Below are 14,847 nucleotides of genomic sequence, written 5' to 3'. Positions count from 1 at the left end.
TGAGTGTCAGTTCAGTCCGGCTGGCTACTTGTCATCAGGGGAGCACAGTATTTTTTAACGGAGTTTTTCATTCAGGTAAAGTGAGCTTCTGGTTTGGAATTGGAAAGACAAAAAGAAACGTGTTCCCTCCTGACAGATCTCAGAGAGTAGATGTTGGTAGAAACAGTTGGTAACTTTCAAAGGGGTAACCTTTAGGCTCAGTCATTCACTGTGCCATCCAACTTGGGACACCCTGTGCCAGCCACGACTGTGCTGGGCTTTGGGGAAGGGGAGCAGCTGTGAATCCGGCTTTGCATTTTAAGTAGGCAGGGACGCTCTGATGGCAGGCGCTTAGATGCTGTGGGAAGTCAAAGGGACGTCGTGGGCTGGACCTGAGGGAGTCAGGGACGTCGACTTCTTTTCTGTGGGTGTGTGAATTAGAGTGTTCTGGACTTTTAAACTGCAACAGCCCTTAGATGTCATCAAATACAGCCTCAGGAAGCTGAGGCCAATAGATTGAGTCCTGTTCATTATAGGGACTTAAGGGGCATTAAGAAGTGTTCCAAGGGTTGAAATAAGGGACTTGAAATTTTTCCATTGCTTTTTGCCTAGGGAAATTGAGTGTTCTGCCAATTTTGTTTATTTTTGACAGAGAGACAGAGAATGAGTGGGGGAGGGGCAGAGAGAGGGAGACGCAGAATCCGAAGCAGACTCCAGGCTCCTAGCTGTCAGCACAGAGCTCGACAAGGGGCTTGAACCCACAGGCCACGAGATCATGACCTGAGCCGAAGTCAGACACTCAACTGACTGAGCCACCCAGGCGCCCCAAGTGTTCTGCAACTTTTTGTGCATTAACTATTGCTACAGTCTGCTACTCCTTTCTCCCCTGCTTTGTTTCCCTGAAGGAACAAGATAAGAGGTTTGGGGCGCCTGGGTGGCTCAGTCAGTTGAGCGGCTGACTTCGGCTCAGGTCATGATCTCACAGTTCGTGGGTTCGAGCCCCGCGTCGGGCTCTGTGCTGACAGCTCGGAGCATGGAGCCCGCTTCGGATTCTGCGTCTCCCTGTCTTTCTGCCCCTCCCCGCTTGTGCTCTGTCTCTGTGGAAAATGAATAAACGTTAGAAAGAAAAAAAAGTAGAAGAGATTTTAGCAAGGAAAAGCCCGCATCCTCTTAGAGAAAGGAAGGATTTTCTTTGGAGGCTTCTGTGCGGGTGGATGAAAGAACTGGAGGCCACAGTCACAGAGGGACGAGGGCGAGAGAGGAAGGATCACAACAGGGATAGGACTGAGTCTTACCAGAGAATATGCCATTTTCTTTCCTTCTGCCTCCCGGTTTCCTAACTTTATTTTCAACTCTGCTGTGTCAGGGTGAAGCAAGCAAAGTGAATCTGTTCATAAACATGTTCTTTGTTGAGAATATAGCTCAGCGGCCCAGAGTTTTTTCTTTTAGGGCCAAACTTGATGCAGAACACTGTAGAAAAATATTTGGAAATATCACGTCTCCAGAAATAATCTTCTGTTATTCTTTCTGGGCAGCCATCTTAACAGCGAGAAACAATTTCACCCCCAAACTTAGCAAACGACTCCTGCCTTTCAGCCACGATTTTTCACACGTCCTCCTTTTGTTGTTTTCTACTGACAGCAAAATAAAACAGCAGAGGAAGGGGTCACGGCAGGCTAGGGAACAACATTGTTACCTTTTGATTCAGCATGTTGTTTTTTTTTTGCAAGCAAATTCTTAAATTGGTTAACGGTTTGGCTTTCTTTAGGCACTGAAGAATCTCCGTCGAGTGTTTTGGGAGGATGGGCACTGAAAGGCAGCTTGAAAACTGAGGTATGGCTGACAGTTCAGTTACACTGGGCTGCACGTGGTGTAAGTACTATCTCACCACGCGTAGACGTGTGCGTCCTTCAGCATCACACGGCTCCTGTTGCCACTGTACTTCGGACGTTTACACGTTGTCATGGTCGAGTCCTGTGCAAGGAAAGCTAATAATCTCAACACGTAGTGCCATCATCAGTTCCATGTACTCAAACCAGGAGTCACCCGCAGTCTCTCGGTGTCACCCTACATTTAAGCCATTGCCAGTTCCTACGCGTTCCATGTCCAAAATGTGACTTGAATCTCTGCAGCCGGATCTCACGGCCCCCTCTGAGTGTGTGAGACAAGGTAGCAGTAAGCACGGGAACGATGCACAGTGCAGAGGACGGTCAACTTACCAGCAGGAGCAATGGTGCGCAGACAGGAGGGCTTGCAAAGAAGACATTTGAGTGGTGGTTCACAAGCAGAGTAGGGGTTTACCAGAGGGGAACGAAACGGAAAAGAGCCTTGAAGGCAAAGAAGTGTGTTCTGGACGTGGAGCAGGAGGGCAGTTGTGAGCCCCAGACCCCGCAGTGGGGCGGGAACGGAGGCCTGACGAGGGAGGGGACGTGATGGGGGCGGGGGGTCGTCTGTGTGTCATATTACGGTGGCGTTTCACTTTTAAGGGGACGGGGCAACCACTGATGGATGAAATATGAGATTAGACTGACTTTCGTTTTCAAAGTTTGGCATGTGTTCGCTTTCAATTCTGCACAGACTTGAACGTGGTCTTTTATATTGTTACAAGATGCAAGATGCCTTCATTATCTTGATGTTAGTCTTGCCTTCTTGTCGTCAGAACCTCAGTTAACTTAGTGTTTTATGGTGCTTTGGACTTTTTAGACATTTGTACCATCAGAGGAAGAGAAAACCCAGGAAATTCTAGCAGCACCAGAAAGTCTGTATGGGAGACAGCCAAGTGGAGCAGGTAAGCCCTTTTTAGTGGTTGTCCATGTTACTGTTTTCTTGGTCTACAGTTTTTACTTTCTGTTGCAGCTTAAAATCAATAGCTGATTCATAATTATAAAACACAGGCTATATGAATTTTCCTCTCACTTTTTAAAATAGGTTGGAAAGAGTTCTTTCCTATTTCATTTTTAGCATATACTCTTTCTTATCTTAGCATATACAGTTTCTCATCAAACTGACTCTTTGTCAGTTTCATGTAAGGTACTTGTTTAAATCTCTTCTTACCAAGTAAGTGTGCAAGGAGGCAAACTGCTCTGGAGCAAACTCTTGCTCTTTCCCCAGCTCTTGGCTCCCTGCACCTTCCTGCCACGGAAGATGCTGTCACAGGTCCTTTCCAAAAGCTGGAAAGCCCGTGCATCCCTTCAAAGCTCTGCTTGTTGTCCCTTGGACTCTGGCTGGGCCCCAGCGAGCACAGAGCTGCTCCCGGCACGCACAGGCTCCTCCCGGTCTCTGTGCGCTGTCTCCAGGGTCCGCTGCAGGCTTCGTAGGAGAGAGCCCCAGGATTTACAGCAGCTCCCAAACTCTGGTCTCGGGACCCCTTTCCACTCTTAAAAATTATTGAGGATCCCAGACGGCTTTTGTTACGTGGATGATACCCATTGGCATTTATCAAATAAGAAACTAAAACTGAGTTAATATCACCAGCTCACTATAGGTTAAGCACAAGTAACAGTTTTTTCATGAAAAATAGCACATTTTCCAAAACGGCAAAATGTGCCAAGAAAAGTGACGTTGTTTTGCATTTTTGCAAATCTCTGTAAGTCTGGCTTTAATAGAAAGCAGTTGGTTACTCGGGGCTGTTTCTTTATTCAGTGTATTGCTGATGCTGTCTTGATTGAAGTATATGAAGAAAACCCAGCATCACACTGAAATGGTTGGCTTTTAATAGCATTTTCAGATAATTCTGGGAACATTACATGGCCTCTAGAAAACTCCATTGTGGACTCATGAACTTAAAAAGTTAATAACATCTTAGTGTGTTGACAGTAGTTTGGACCTTGTGGACCCCTTGATGGAAGATCTCAGGAGTCCTAGGAGTCCTGGGACCACACTTCGAGAATCACTGGGTTAGGGAAATAGATATGAGAATGGTGACAATGGACAATTATTTCTGGTTTGTTTCTAATCAGTACTGTAACATCTTCTTCTGGTTTGCACATCAACCAGGGAAAAAGATACTAGGAACTTGAGAGTATGTGACCAAATTTAAGTCTGTTCTTTTTTGTTTGTTTTTAAATGTTGGAATGTCCATATAAGCCACGTAGAACGGTCAAGGCGATTTTGGTTGCAAGTAACAGAAACCCTGCCAATGTTTATGGGGAATGTGTGCGCTCAGCATCTTAGGCAGTTCAGCTGCTAGAACGGAATTCCATAGACTGAGTGTTGAAGCGACATATTTATTTTTCATGGTTCTGGAGGCTGGAGGTCCAAGTTCAGGGTGCCAGCATGGTCAGGTTCTTGGTAAGGGCTCTCTTTCTGGTTATGTTCTCACATGTATGCATGCAGAGAAGGAGATTTCCTACCTCCTCTGCTCTCCACAAGGACCCCACTCCCATCACAGTGTTCCACCTTCATGATATTGAAACCTCCCAAAAGCCTCACCTCCAAATACTATCACACTGGGGACTAGGGTTTAAGTATATGAATTTGCGGGGGACTCAAACATCCAATCCATAGTATTCACACAACTGCAAAGTTCAGGCAGAGCAAGATCTCGGAGCATGATGAGGTCCCCAAAGACCCAATTTCTTCCCTTTCCCTCAGCCCCCAACAGAGATAATTGCTTTCTCATTTGTGAGCCTTTAGAGAAATATCTTTGTCCTGTCATTCCTGGCCAAAATCCTGAGACTTACTCTGATTTCAGCTTACATACCTTTGTCCACTCTAAACTAACTGCTATGACCAGATGAATATGATTTGCTGGTTGACTCAAAGTGAATCAAGTGCTCTCTGTTCCTGGGGTAAGAGTAGAGTTAGTGTCTTTGGAAGCATGTAGTATCCGAGACCACGGTCTGAGTTCTTGGAGAAGGGGCTAGGAGAGCAGCTATTATATATACTATGATGACCTTGGCTCTTTAAATTACTCCCCCGACAAACATTAGTAAGCGGGGTTCCTTGTGAGTACCAAGGAAATGGAGGTGGAGAATGTGGTTCCTGTGCTCAGGGAGTTTGCAGAAGTAACTGCCAGTGAGGAAGGTTCTCTGTGTAAGACAGATACATGCATGACCAGTGGGGCTAGCTCTGCTGGGAGGGCCTTGGGGAGGGCCTGGCTTTAAGCTGAACCAGTCTCTCTCTCCCCTTTAATTATAGAAAGTAAGATACATAGAAGTGCATAGCAAGGTTTCCCACATTTCATGATACCCACCTTAAATACAATTCTGTATTTAAACAAAGATGAAATCATAGTATGTGTAGTGTTCTGTAATTTCTTTTTTTTTTTTAACTCAGTGTTAGCATATACAGGTTGACTTCATTTGTTTTAACAGCTGAAAGTAGTCTGTAACGCATTTTCCCATTTGTTAGAGCTTTAGTGGTCTCCAGTTTTTATGGTTTTTACTATTATAAATAAAGCTGCGATGAACTTTCATAGGCATATAGTTCTGTGTTTCCCCCAAGTATTTCCATGGAAGAGAATCGAAGGGTCAAAGAATGTAGAAGGTTTAAATTTCCTTAAGTGCTGGTCACTCCCCCTAAGTTGGAGCCAAATTATGGAAGGATGAGCAGGTGTGCATTAGGTAGACAAGGCGACGGAGGAGGACGGTGTGTAGGGAGCGGTGTGTGTGGATCCTCACCCAGGACTGTCCACAGTGGTCAGAACAGGGACCCTCCAAGGCAAAACCATCTGAAGGCACAGCCTCCAGAGTATATGATCTCAAGAGCCTTATAAGCAGAAATACCAAATAGTCCTTGGGGATCACCCCAAGACCTGAGAAGCCATTCATGGTGACATGTTAAAAACAGTGACTGGGGGGGCGCCTGGGTGGCGCAGTCGGTTAAGCGTCCGACTTCAGCCAGGTCACGATCTCGCGGCCCGTGAGTTCGAGCCCCGCGTCGGGCTCTGGGCTGATGGCTCAGAGCCTGGAGCCTGTTTCCGGTTCTGTGTCTCCCTCTCTCTCTGCCCCTCCCCCGTTCATGCTCTGTCTCTCTCTGTCCCAAAAATAAATAAAAACGAAGAAAAAAAAAAAAATTTAAAAAAAACAGTGACTGGGGTGCCTGGGTGGCTCAGTGGGTTGAGCGTCCGACTTCGGTTCAAGTCATGATCTCACAGCTTGTGGGTTCGAGCCCCGCGTCAGGCTCTGTGCTGACAGCTCGGAGCCTGGAGCCTGTTTCAGAATCTATGGCTCCCTCTCTCACTCTTTGTCCCTCCCCGGCTCATGCTCTGTCTCTCTCTCTCTCTCTCAAAAATAAATAAACGTTAAAAAAAAAAGAAAAGTGACTAATTTATCCAAAACCTAGATGCGTTAGTTAAAATTGGTCTGTATGTGTTAGAGTACAAATAATTAACATCCCCTTGTTAATTGTCAAGGTGACGTTTTTGGATTCTGAAGTCTTTTTTCCCACAGTGTAATCCAGATGACTTCACTGTGTTTAGGTACGATTCAATAAGAGATCTACTTACGTAAAAGGAAGTTGTTTAAAAGAAAAATGTGTGTTCTGTCATTGTTGAGTAGAAACAGTAGACCTTGTACTTCAAGTTTCCAGAGAATATAAATAGACCGTTGCTGTTTGAAGGGATAGAATCTGACTTTTTGCTTGATGACATTATTTTTAAATGAACCCGTGTCACTTTGCACCTAAACCCGTGTCACTTTGCAAAGGTCTCCCTTTCTTCTAAGCTTCAGATCACCAACATAGTTAAATAGCTGCAGCGATTTGATGGACCAATGCCATTATTATAAAAATGCAGACAACAATAATTCCTGTTTTTCTGGCATAATGGCAGACACGAATTGTAGAAAACAATTGGTCAGAATCTCATAGTTCACAAGGCAGCTAGGCCACTTAGCGGCATAGCCCCTACCTTACCTTAGAAAGTTCTCAATTTGTTTCTCTGTGGTTCAGAAACTGTATTCGGTTTCCTTATTTCTCATTTTTGTTTTTGAACAGCTGGACCACAGGGGGAGCCTTTCTCAGTGAATGAATCACTTAACGTAAGTCACCGTCGTGTTTTGGGTTTTGTCGCGGGGTCTGGTGTTCTGAGCAAATGTATAGGGGCGTCTCGCAGAAGGGCAGTCCTGTACATTCTTTAGGAGACAGGAGGCTGCTTGTAATGTGCTCTCCACTCGAGAGCAGCACGCTGACTGCTCTCGCTGCACTGACTGCCAGCCAGCGTTCAACTGTGTCCCCTGAAGTCGTGAAATTTAGTTGTTTTCCTCAGAAGGAAAGGGTCTCCCTGAATTCAGCAGTACCGCGTGCTAGTGACTCCTTAGACCGGTGTCTTGAAGCATTTAAGGAAACAGAAGAAGGCCTGCGTACCTCAGACTAGGAAACTCACCTGGTAATTACTAATGCAATCCTTCAAAGAACTATGAATTTTCTATTTTTTATGAATGGTAGCAAGTTTGATCATTGGAACGCGGCGTCTGAAATTATCCTGGTGCTGTGGACAAAACCGTTTGAAAACTACAGGGCGTTTTATGTTTGGGGAAAGCTTTTCTGAAGATACTCAACTGTGATTGTCATGCATACGTATTCTTTCCCAGCGGTGGCTGTCATAATCCCTTTTGTGCTGGGAAGAAATTTTATGTCTCTCTTAACGCACAAGGGACCTGATATCTTACCAGGAGAGAACATTTTGTAAAATGCTTGCAAGTTGCAAAGAGACACATTCTTTCCAGTGCCCCAGAGAACTGGGGGAGCTCTGCACCAGCAGATATCAGAGGGCTAACTTCACCCCTTTGAAACATCCTGTATGGTAGCTGGAAACTCCTCCACAGTCAGCTGAGTGAGAAGGAAGAGAAAAAAGCCCACTGGGTTTGGTTCAGCTTTATCCTCCAAAAGGGTTCCAAATGTGGAGGCCTCCACCCCGCCTCATTTCCCTGAGGCCCCCCGGCAGCTGCCTTTCCCCAGTCAGGGCATCACTGTCCTTTCCAAGTATTCATAAAGTTCTGTAGCTAAGATTTCGAGTGTTGTAGGGTATTCTAAGACTTCCCTCAGCTAAAAAAATAAAAGCACAATTGACAAGATTTGCCAGAGAGAGATGATGACAGAATGGCAGAATCCTTCAGCATTTTTAAATAAAGAGGGGGGAAAAGGTCATGAGGGATCATTGGATGGGAAGAGAATTCATAGAAATCAGAAAATTCTTCTTACCTCTTACACTTTTACCATAACCATTTTAAAGACAAGGAGAGTAAACACAGTGGGATGATAATTTGTTAAACCAAAACTTCTTCAAAAGCACTCTGCTCTTATGCCTCTGGGTGAAATTTAGTTTTTGAACTTTTTTTTTTTTCTGGGTGAAATTTAGTTTTTGAACGTGTTTTTTTTTTTTCCTGGGTGAAATTTGAGCATGTGTTGTAGTCCATTTCAGCATTCCCACAGACTACCAGATTGTGCCCACTATCTTCCTTATTTGTTTTCTCTGCCTTTAAGACTTTGGTGACACAATCCATAAATAACCTTTCCTATGGTATGTTTAGGTCAAAAATTCAGGCCCCAGAACAAATGAAGAAATTCATGGCAAATCTCATAACCAAGAAGGTAAGTTAATGAATTTCGTACTATTGACGTTAGTATTAATTGTGGTTACCATTTGTCGAGGGCCTTCTGTCTGTCAGGCCCTATGCTAATTACTTCACAAAGTCGCCCTTAGTCAAGTCATATCATTTGGTAGGTGTTAGCAGCATCACTTCTGTAGCTGAGGAAACTGAGGCTTGGAGAAGTCCAGTGTTTGTTCAAGGCCCTCTAGCAGATAAGTGAGTGGTGGCTTGCCGTAAATAGCTACTAGAACTTTGCCGGTAACTTCACAGTGGACTTAAATCCGGCGGGAACACAAAACGCATAGTTCCCGTGGTCTGTACTGTAAGAACAGTTCCTAGTACTTGTGCTCAGTACCTGTGCTAAGTACCTGTGTTGCCTTCAGACAGACAGTCCCAGTTTGGTAGATCAGGGGTGTCACGGTTATGTGGCTCTTCTCCCAGGAGTCAGGCCTGCACGAAACCTATGGAGGCTGCCAATTGCAGAGGGATTATTCTCCTCTCAAGCAGAACATAGACTTTAGTCGATTCCTGCTGTGGGCACCTTACTCCAAGAATGGGGAAAGAGGTATTTTTGTAACACGTTATGTACCGTGTTTCAAACCAAAGTAAAGCAGCGGTAATTCTACACACTCAAATACTCAGCACCTACTTTTGTCATATCTTAAAATTTGGTATATCTGCTCTATCGGCTTTTTGGGAAAAAAAATGTTACAGATAGAATTGAAATCACATTAGTATTCCACTGTGGGACTAGACCACCTTCATCCTGTTTTGCTTTGGTTGGTGGACGTTTGGGTTCTAGCAACTTTTCCCAATTACGAAGAGTGCTGCCGTGCGGGATCTTGTACCTGTTTCCCAACGCGTAGTCGTGTGGCTGTGACTTGGGTGTGCAGTTGCTGAGCGGCTGGCCGCCTCCTCTGCTTCACAGACTGTGCCCAAGTGTCCCCAGGTGGTGTACCAATTATAGCTCCACATCGTCTCCTATATTTAGTATTATCAGACTCAGGAATGTTCGCTAATCGGAGGACTGTGAAACAAGGACTTGTTTTCCTTGGATACGTCTTCACAAGATGTTGCTACATGAGCTGGAGGAAAATGGCGCTACTCTGTGTAGAGTCCAGTGACCTTCATCCTTCCACAAACCCATTTACTCACATTTTACAAATGGAAATCACGGAGCTTACCTGACGTAGTTGCCGTGAGGACCCCGTCACAAAGATTTATGAAGTCCTTCCCTCTGCCACGCACGCCCCTCAAATAAGTACCGGAATGAATAATTTAACCTTTTTTTTCTTTTTTGTTGTTTATTAATCAGAGATGTCCAATGGCAGAAAAGAGAACACAGAAGCCTTAAGAGATCACAGTGTTGAAGCAAATCCTAAAGAGGTGAGTTTTCATAAGAAACTCAAGTATTTCACGGTTTGTACCTAGTGTTTTCACCGGTGCACGGAGAAAGGCTTCACTTTTTTGTATGTATTAAAAATTAAATGAATCTCCGTATCCCTTTTATCTGTTTATGCTCTTGTGTTGTGTAAGTAGTTATTGGGATGTGTCCACGTTGTACAGTCAGGAAGGTTAAGTGTTACTTCGTACCCTGCCTTTCCTTGGCTCTTTTCTGGGCCACTGAGGAGGAGAAGAGCCCTACCGATTCATTTATGACATGCCGTTGATTGTAAGACACAGCTGGACTTCAGGGATGGTAAAAACGAGAAATACTTCTTTAAGAACATATTTTAGAGTTGTTGGATTACAGTATCTAACCAGAAACAGATTTAGATGTTTCATATGGATTTACATTCAGATCCAAAAAAAAAAAAAAAAAGACTCAGGCTCACAAAATAAGTCTCATCCAAATCTAGATGCCAAAAATGCTATCCTAGATTTAAAAAAAAAAAAAAAAAATTGCATGAAAATTTATTTCAGAGGCTAGAAGCTAATATAATGTGCTGTCATTTCAATAGATGTGGTCCCAGATTGTATTGCCTTTAATATAGTCATTCTTCATTCCAGGTTGAAGAGGAAGAAAGGCAGATGCCTAAAAGAAAAAGAAAGAAGCATTACCCCTCTTCAGAAGATGAACAGGGTATGTAGAATGTATATGTTCCTCTTTTAGACATCTTTGACATATTATTTTTACATCCAAAATACTGGGCAAACATCCTAGAAAATTTTAGAGGGTGATAATTACTTACTTTACAACTCTTGAGTCCAGTTTGTGTCCAGACTGGCTTGGCACCTCAAGGATTTTTCTGGACTTGATCTAGAAACTACATGCAGAAGACCCAATCACTGGGACTGACATAAACCCTGGGTTTTATGGGTCCCTCTGTAACCTGTGCCTGGACCCTGCCAGGGGCCACCAGTTTCCTTATTTTATATCATAAACAGATGCCCCACAGAGCTCGTGAAGTGTGTTAGTGAAGCTTAAATACAGTAGCCCTTCTGTGCTTCATATTGTTGACTTTCCCACGGTCTGTAACAGTGCCATCCAATAGAACTTGTTGCAGGGGTGGAAATATTCTGCATTTGTTTTGTCTAGTACAGTAGCCAGAGCCACATGTGGCTGGCTGTTGAGCAGTAAAATGCCGTCAGTGTGAACGGAAGACTGGATTTATAATTTCATTCAATTTTAATTTAAATTTCAACAGCCACGTGTCGCTAATGGCTACCGTATTGGATGGTACAGAGACTGATACCTGACACAAAATAGAAATGCAATAAATGCTTATTAAATAATATGTGAGAAAGAATATGTGAAAAAGAATTTCCTTTTTTGGTTAGGAGCATGTAATTATTTTTTAATTCTCGAGTTCATATTTTAGGCACCATTCATGTTATTTTATACACGTTCATAATAACTGTGTGAGTTAGGCATCATCACCATTTTGTAAATGAATTTGTAAGTGAAGGTTTGGCGAGACGATGACTTCATTCCCACCAAGTAAATCTGATTCCCAAGCCCGTGGTCTTAATCCCTAAACTACACCTTCTAGGTGGTAACTCATTGAGGGTGCTAACGTATCTCCAGGAACTCCGTGTGCCCTAAGCCCTTTCCATGGAACCTGCTGCTTTTTTGGTGTCATCTGAGCACTTGTGGATTTCTTGTTTTATTTTTTATATTTTGCTTTCCTGGTTTTGCCAGGGCCACCATCAGTGTTCAGTGCTCAAGTCACGTGACATAAATACATTTAGAGTAACTTTTGGGTTCACTATATCACAAGACTAAAAAAGAAGCCTTAAAGTGTCTTAAAATAGAACTATGCATTTCATTTTTCATTTAGCTTTTATCCCTTTGTGATTCTGTCCAAACTGATTTACAGATGAAAATCCAGATGTCCTAGATTCCAGAATAGAAACAGCACAGTGTTCTGAAACTGAGCCGCAAGATACAAAGGTATTTTTTCCACATATTAATTTTAGGTTTTGGGGCAACCTAATTACATCATTGTGAATACTTATTATGATCTTCTTTCTCATTCTCGTATCCTTTTTACTTCATGTATCTCTAATAGTCACTTTATCATAAAAGGTATATTTTTTAGGATCCTGCAAAACAACAAATACTGCACTTTATCATTTTAAGCTGTAAGGGCAGTAACATCACAGTTTATATGTAACCATTGCTGAGGTTTCTGTTCAGTCATATTCACTTACTTAAGGTTTCTAGGTGTTTTCTTCCAAAGTGTCATATGCTACCGATGTGCTTGCACCAAAACATTGAAATACAGTGACGCATCACGTTATTTTAAAAATTCGATCTTCTGCCTTCTACTTGACTTCCTGGACTTAAAATAGAATTAGTCCAAGGATTGGCCTCACCCACTGCCTCTCGTTCACATGGTCTTATTCTCCCCTGAGGACTCAGGGAGGCGGCTCACAAATTTGTATTTCTGCCCTTGCTCTCCAGGCCCCCGTTTCTGCATTTCCTGGCGACACCTCTTCTTGGGCACGCTTCCATTTCTGAGACTCAGTACTGCTTTTTGTCTCTTCCAAACTAGTTCTGTCTCCCTGTTCTCTCTTTCCCTAATTTATTTTTTCCACTTTGTTCCAGAAGTATTGAAGTCAACTTATATCCATACATGCAATTGAATTCTAGCTTAGTAAAACCAGTTCAGTGTCTCTCTTTTCTCCCAGTGACCAATGAACTAAATAAAAAGTAATGGCAGGATTTTAACAACCAGAGAGGGAGCCATGTAATGTCATGAATTTCAATTGGTCATGGTGAAGGAAAGAAAGAGGATTTTAACCACATCCCTCCCCCTGCCCTGTGCTGAACAAGAATCCTGAGACAGTACACCTAGATTTGGAGAGACCAGGTTGAAGGGGTACCTTTATATTGTCCCTTCAATTTCATGTAAGTTTTTTCATGTTAAGTTTAGGTCAAAGATACCAACCATTTTCACTAAAAAAATCACATACCGATAATATTTTCAATGTTGTAAGACAGAATTCCCATTTTATATTTTAATTTATGTGGTTTTGTTTACATACTATGTTAGTATTACAGTATAGCATTTCGATGTTTCTTGCTCAAAACTTTTTTGCCCCTAAGGGATGACTTCATGTGTTGCGAGATCATTGCTCTAAATCAGCCCGGCTGGATCCCCCCAGATTCTCGCAGGCACTTTCCCCTTTATCCCTCCCCACCCCACCCCCTACCCCCTCCTCCACCTCCCAACGAACAAAAGAAATCTGTTGCAAATTCCTATCAGTTCTTCTCTGGAGTTTCTCACAAAAAGACAAAATCCAGCCTGAGGGAGGAAGAGTGATTTCTGTTTTGCAGGGGAAAAAAGAATGGCCTTGTTGCTGTAGAGTCTAGCCTTATCTCCTGTGGGTCTACCTTGGGAATTTGTATCTTTTGGTATAGCCTCACTAGCAGCAAAAACAGTTACTTTTTAAAAATTGTGCAACAAACTTCTACAAAAACTCCTAGGAAATACGTTTTGAAATAGAAAGGAAAACTTTGGGAAGGACAAAAGGAGGCAGGGTGAGGAAGCTTCTGGTCTTGTTCAACCTCTCCATAGGAGGAGAACGCAGGAGATCTGGAAGAATTATCTAAAATGAACTCTAAGACGAACAGCACTGCCTCACGGGCCACGGACGAAAAAGGTGAGTGATACACAGACTTAGATACGTTGTTGGGAGAGACTAATCCTTCCGACGGCCAGCGTGTCTGTCCCCAGGCTTCGCTGGCCACAGCTGCAGATGACTCAGCTGTCCTTCCCGGAGAATCCGGTGGCTCACACTTCATAGCTCCAGGGCTTGGGAATCATTTTGAATTTGGATCTTAACTCTACCCAAAGTATGCTTATCAGTCAGCCAGACTGCAGCGCCTTAACTTGGGCGGCATAGGCCTGAGGATGGCGTGTGTGCGCGTCGGTGACTGGGACCACGTAGGCCACTTGGACGGGTGTGGTGGCGACGCGGCTGCCCGGGGTCCCCAGCAGTGAACTGAGCTGTGCTCTTTCTGCAGACGAATACAGCGGCGGGGAAGCTGCTGGCGAAAAGACGGAGCAGAATGACGATGACACGGTGAAATCTCAGGAGGTAAGCAGTGTCCTTCCTGTCTTCTTGTTCAGATACGCGAGTACTAACGAGAGATAGAGTGCATTGAAGGCGATTACCGAAAGGTTTTGCCAGGTGCCTTTGAGGTCGTTCGTTTTTTCAGCGCGCTGGGCCACCGTTTCACGCCACGCATCGTATCATCGGTGTCTTGTGGTTAATCTTGTTCTCTTCATTTTCACTTCATTTCATCCGAACATTTTAAGAGACCTATTTCTGTCACGACCATGTAGGATCAGCCCAGAGCTGTACCTCAGTGTTTAGGTCAGAGAGCAGGACTGCTGAGCCCTGGAGTCTAGACAGGACGAAACGGGGACAGCACAGCCGGGTGCACAGAAGGCCCACAGCGAGTGCTGAATGGGACCCACTTTCAGGAGGGCAGGCCGACCTCCAGCCACATCCCCCTCTACTCTGGGGGATGTGCAGAGCCTGGGGGTGGGGGGGGGGGTGGAGGCAGAATCCCGCTGGCCTGAGACAGGCCCATAAATCAAGGGAAACAACCTATACACCAGCCACATCCAGATGACTGTGACCAAGTTTGCCTGACTTGATACAACTTCTGACTACTTCTCTTTGTTTTCTCACACTTGTGTATGAGAAGATCAGTGGCCTGCTTTATTTTTTTTATAAGGGATAACATTTGGTCACAAGTGACTAGGACTGAATCCATATTTAAGTGCACATATATGTCGACTGCAGAAGTAAAAGCTGACACTAAGCACTCACTTCCGTTAGCTCATCACCTAATCCCCAGGACTCCGTGAATTAGTAGTAC

The 14,847-nt window shown here is 44.0% G+C and overlaps 1 protein-coding gene across 5 annotated transcripts in view; it reads left to right on the top strand.

The window, feature by feature from the left end:
• Positions 1–14,847, top strand: part of BOD1L1 (biorientation of chromosomes in cell division 1 like 1) — a 54,370-nt gene that overhangs the window by 28,488 nt on the left and 11,035 nt on the right. For all 5 annotated transcript variants that reach the window (XM_047091611.1, XM_047091608.1, XM_047091609.1 and 2 more), the window contains 9 exons: positions 1,748–1,812; positions 2,683–2,767; positions 6,916–6,959; positions 8,451–8,511; positions 9,826–9,896; positions 10,521–10,593; positions 11,831–11,904; positions 13,535–13,619; positions 13,984–14,057. In XM_047091611.1, coding sequence (XP_046947567.1) covers positions 1,748–1,812; positions 2,683–2,767; positions 6,916–6,959; positions 8,451–8,511; positions 9,826–9,896; positions 10,521–10,593; positions 11,831–11,904; positions 13,535–13,619; positions 13,984–14,057 — 632 coding nt within the window. The remainder of the gene's footprint in view (positions 1–1,747; positions 1,813–2,682; positions 2,768–6,915; positions 6,960–8,450; positions 8,512–9,825; positions 9,897–10,520; positions 10,594–11,830; positions 11,905–13,534; positions 13,620–13,983; positions 14,058–14,847) is intronic.

Source organism: Lynx rufus, unplaced genomic scaffold (assembly GCF_022079265.1).
Source record: "Lynx rufus isolate CCGP_SWC_20201006 ecotype Redwood Valley unplaced genomic scaffold, mLynRuf1.p SCAF_3, whole genome shotgun sequence".
NCBI lineage: Eukaryota > Metazoa > Chordata > Mammalia > Carnivora > Felidae > Lynx > Lynx rufus.
Note: the sequence above shows the minus strand (reverse complement) of the source record. Positions and strands in the feature narration are given on the sequence as shown.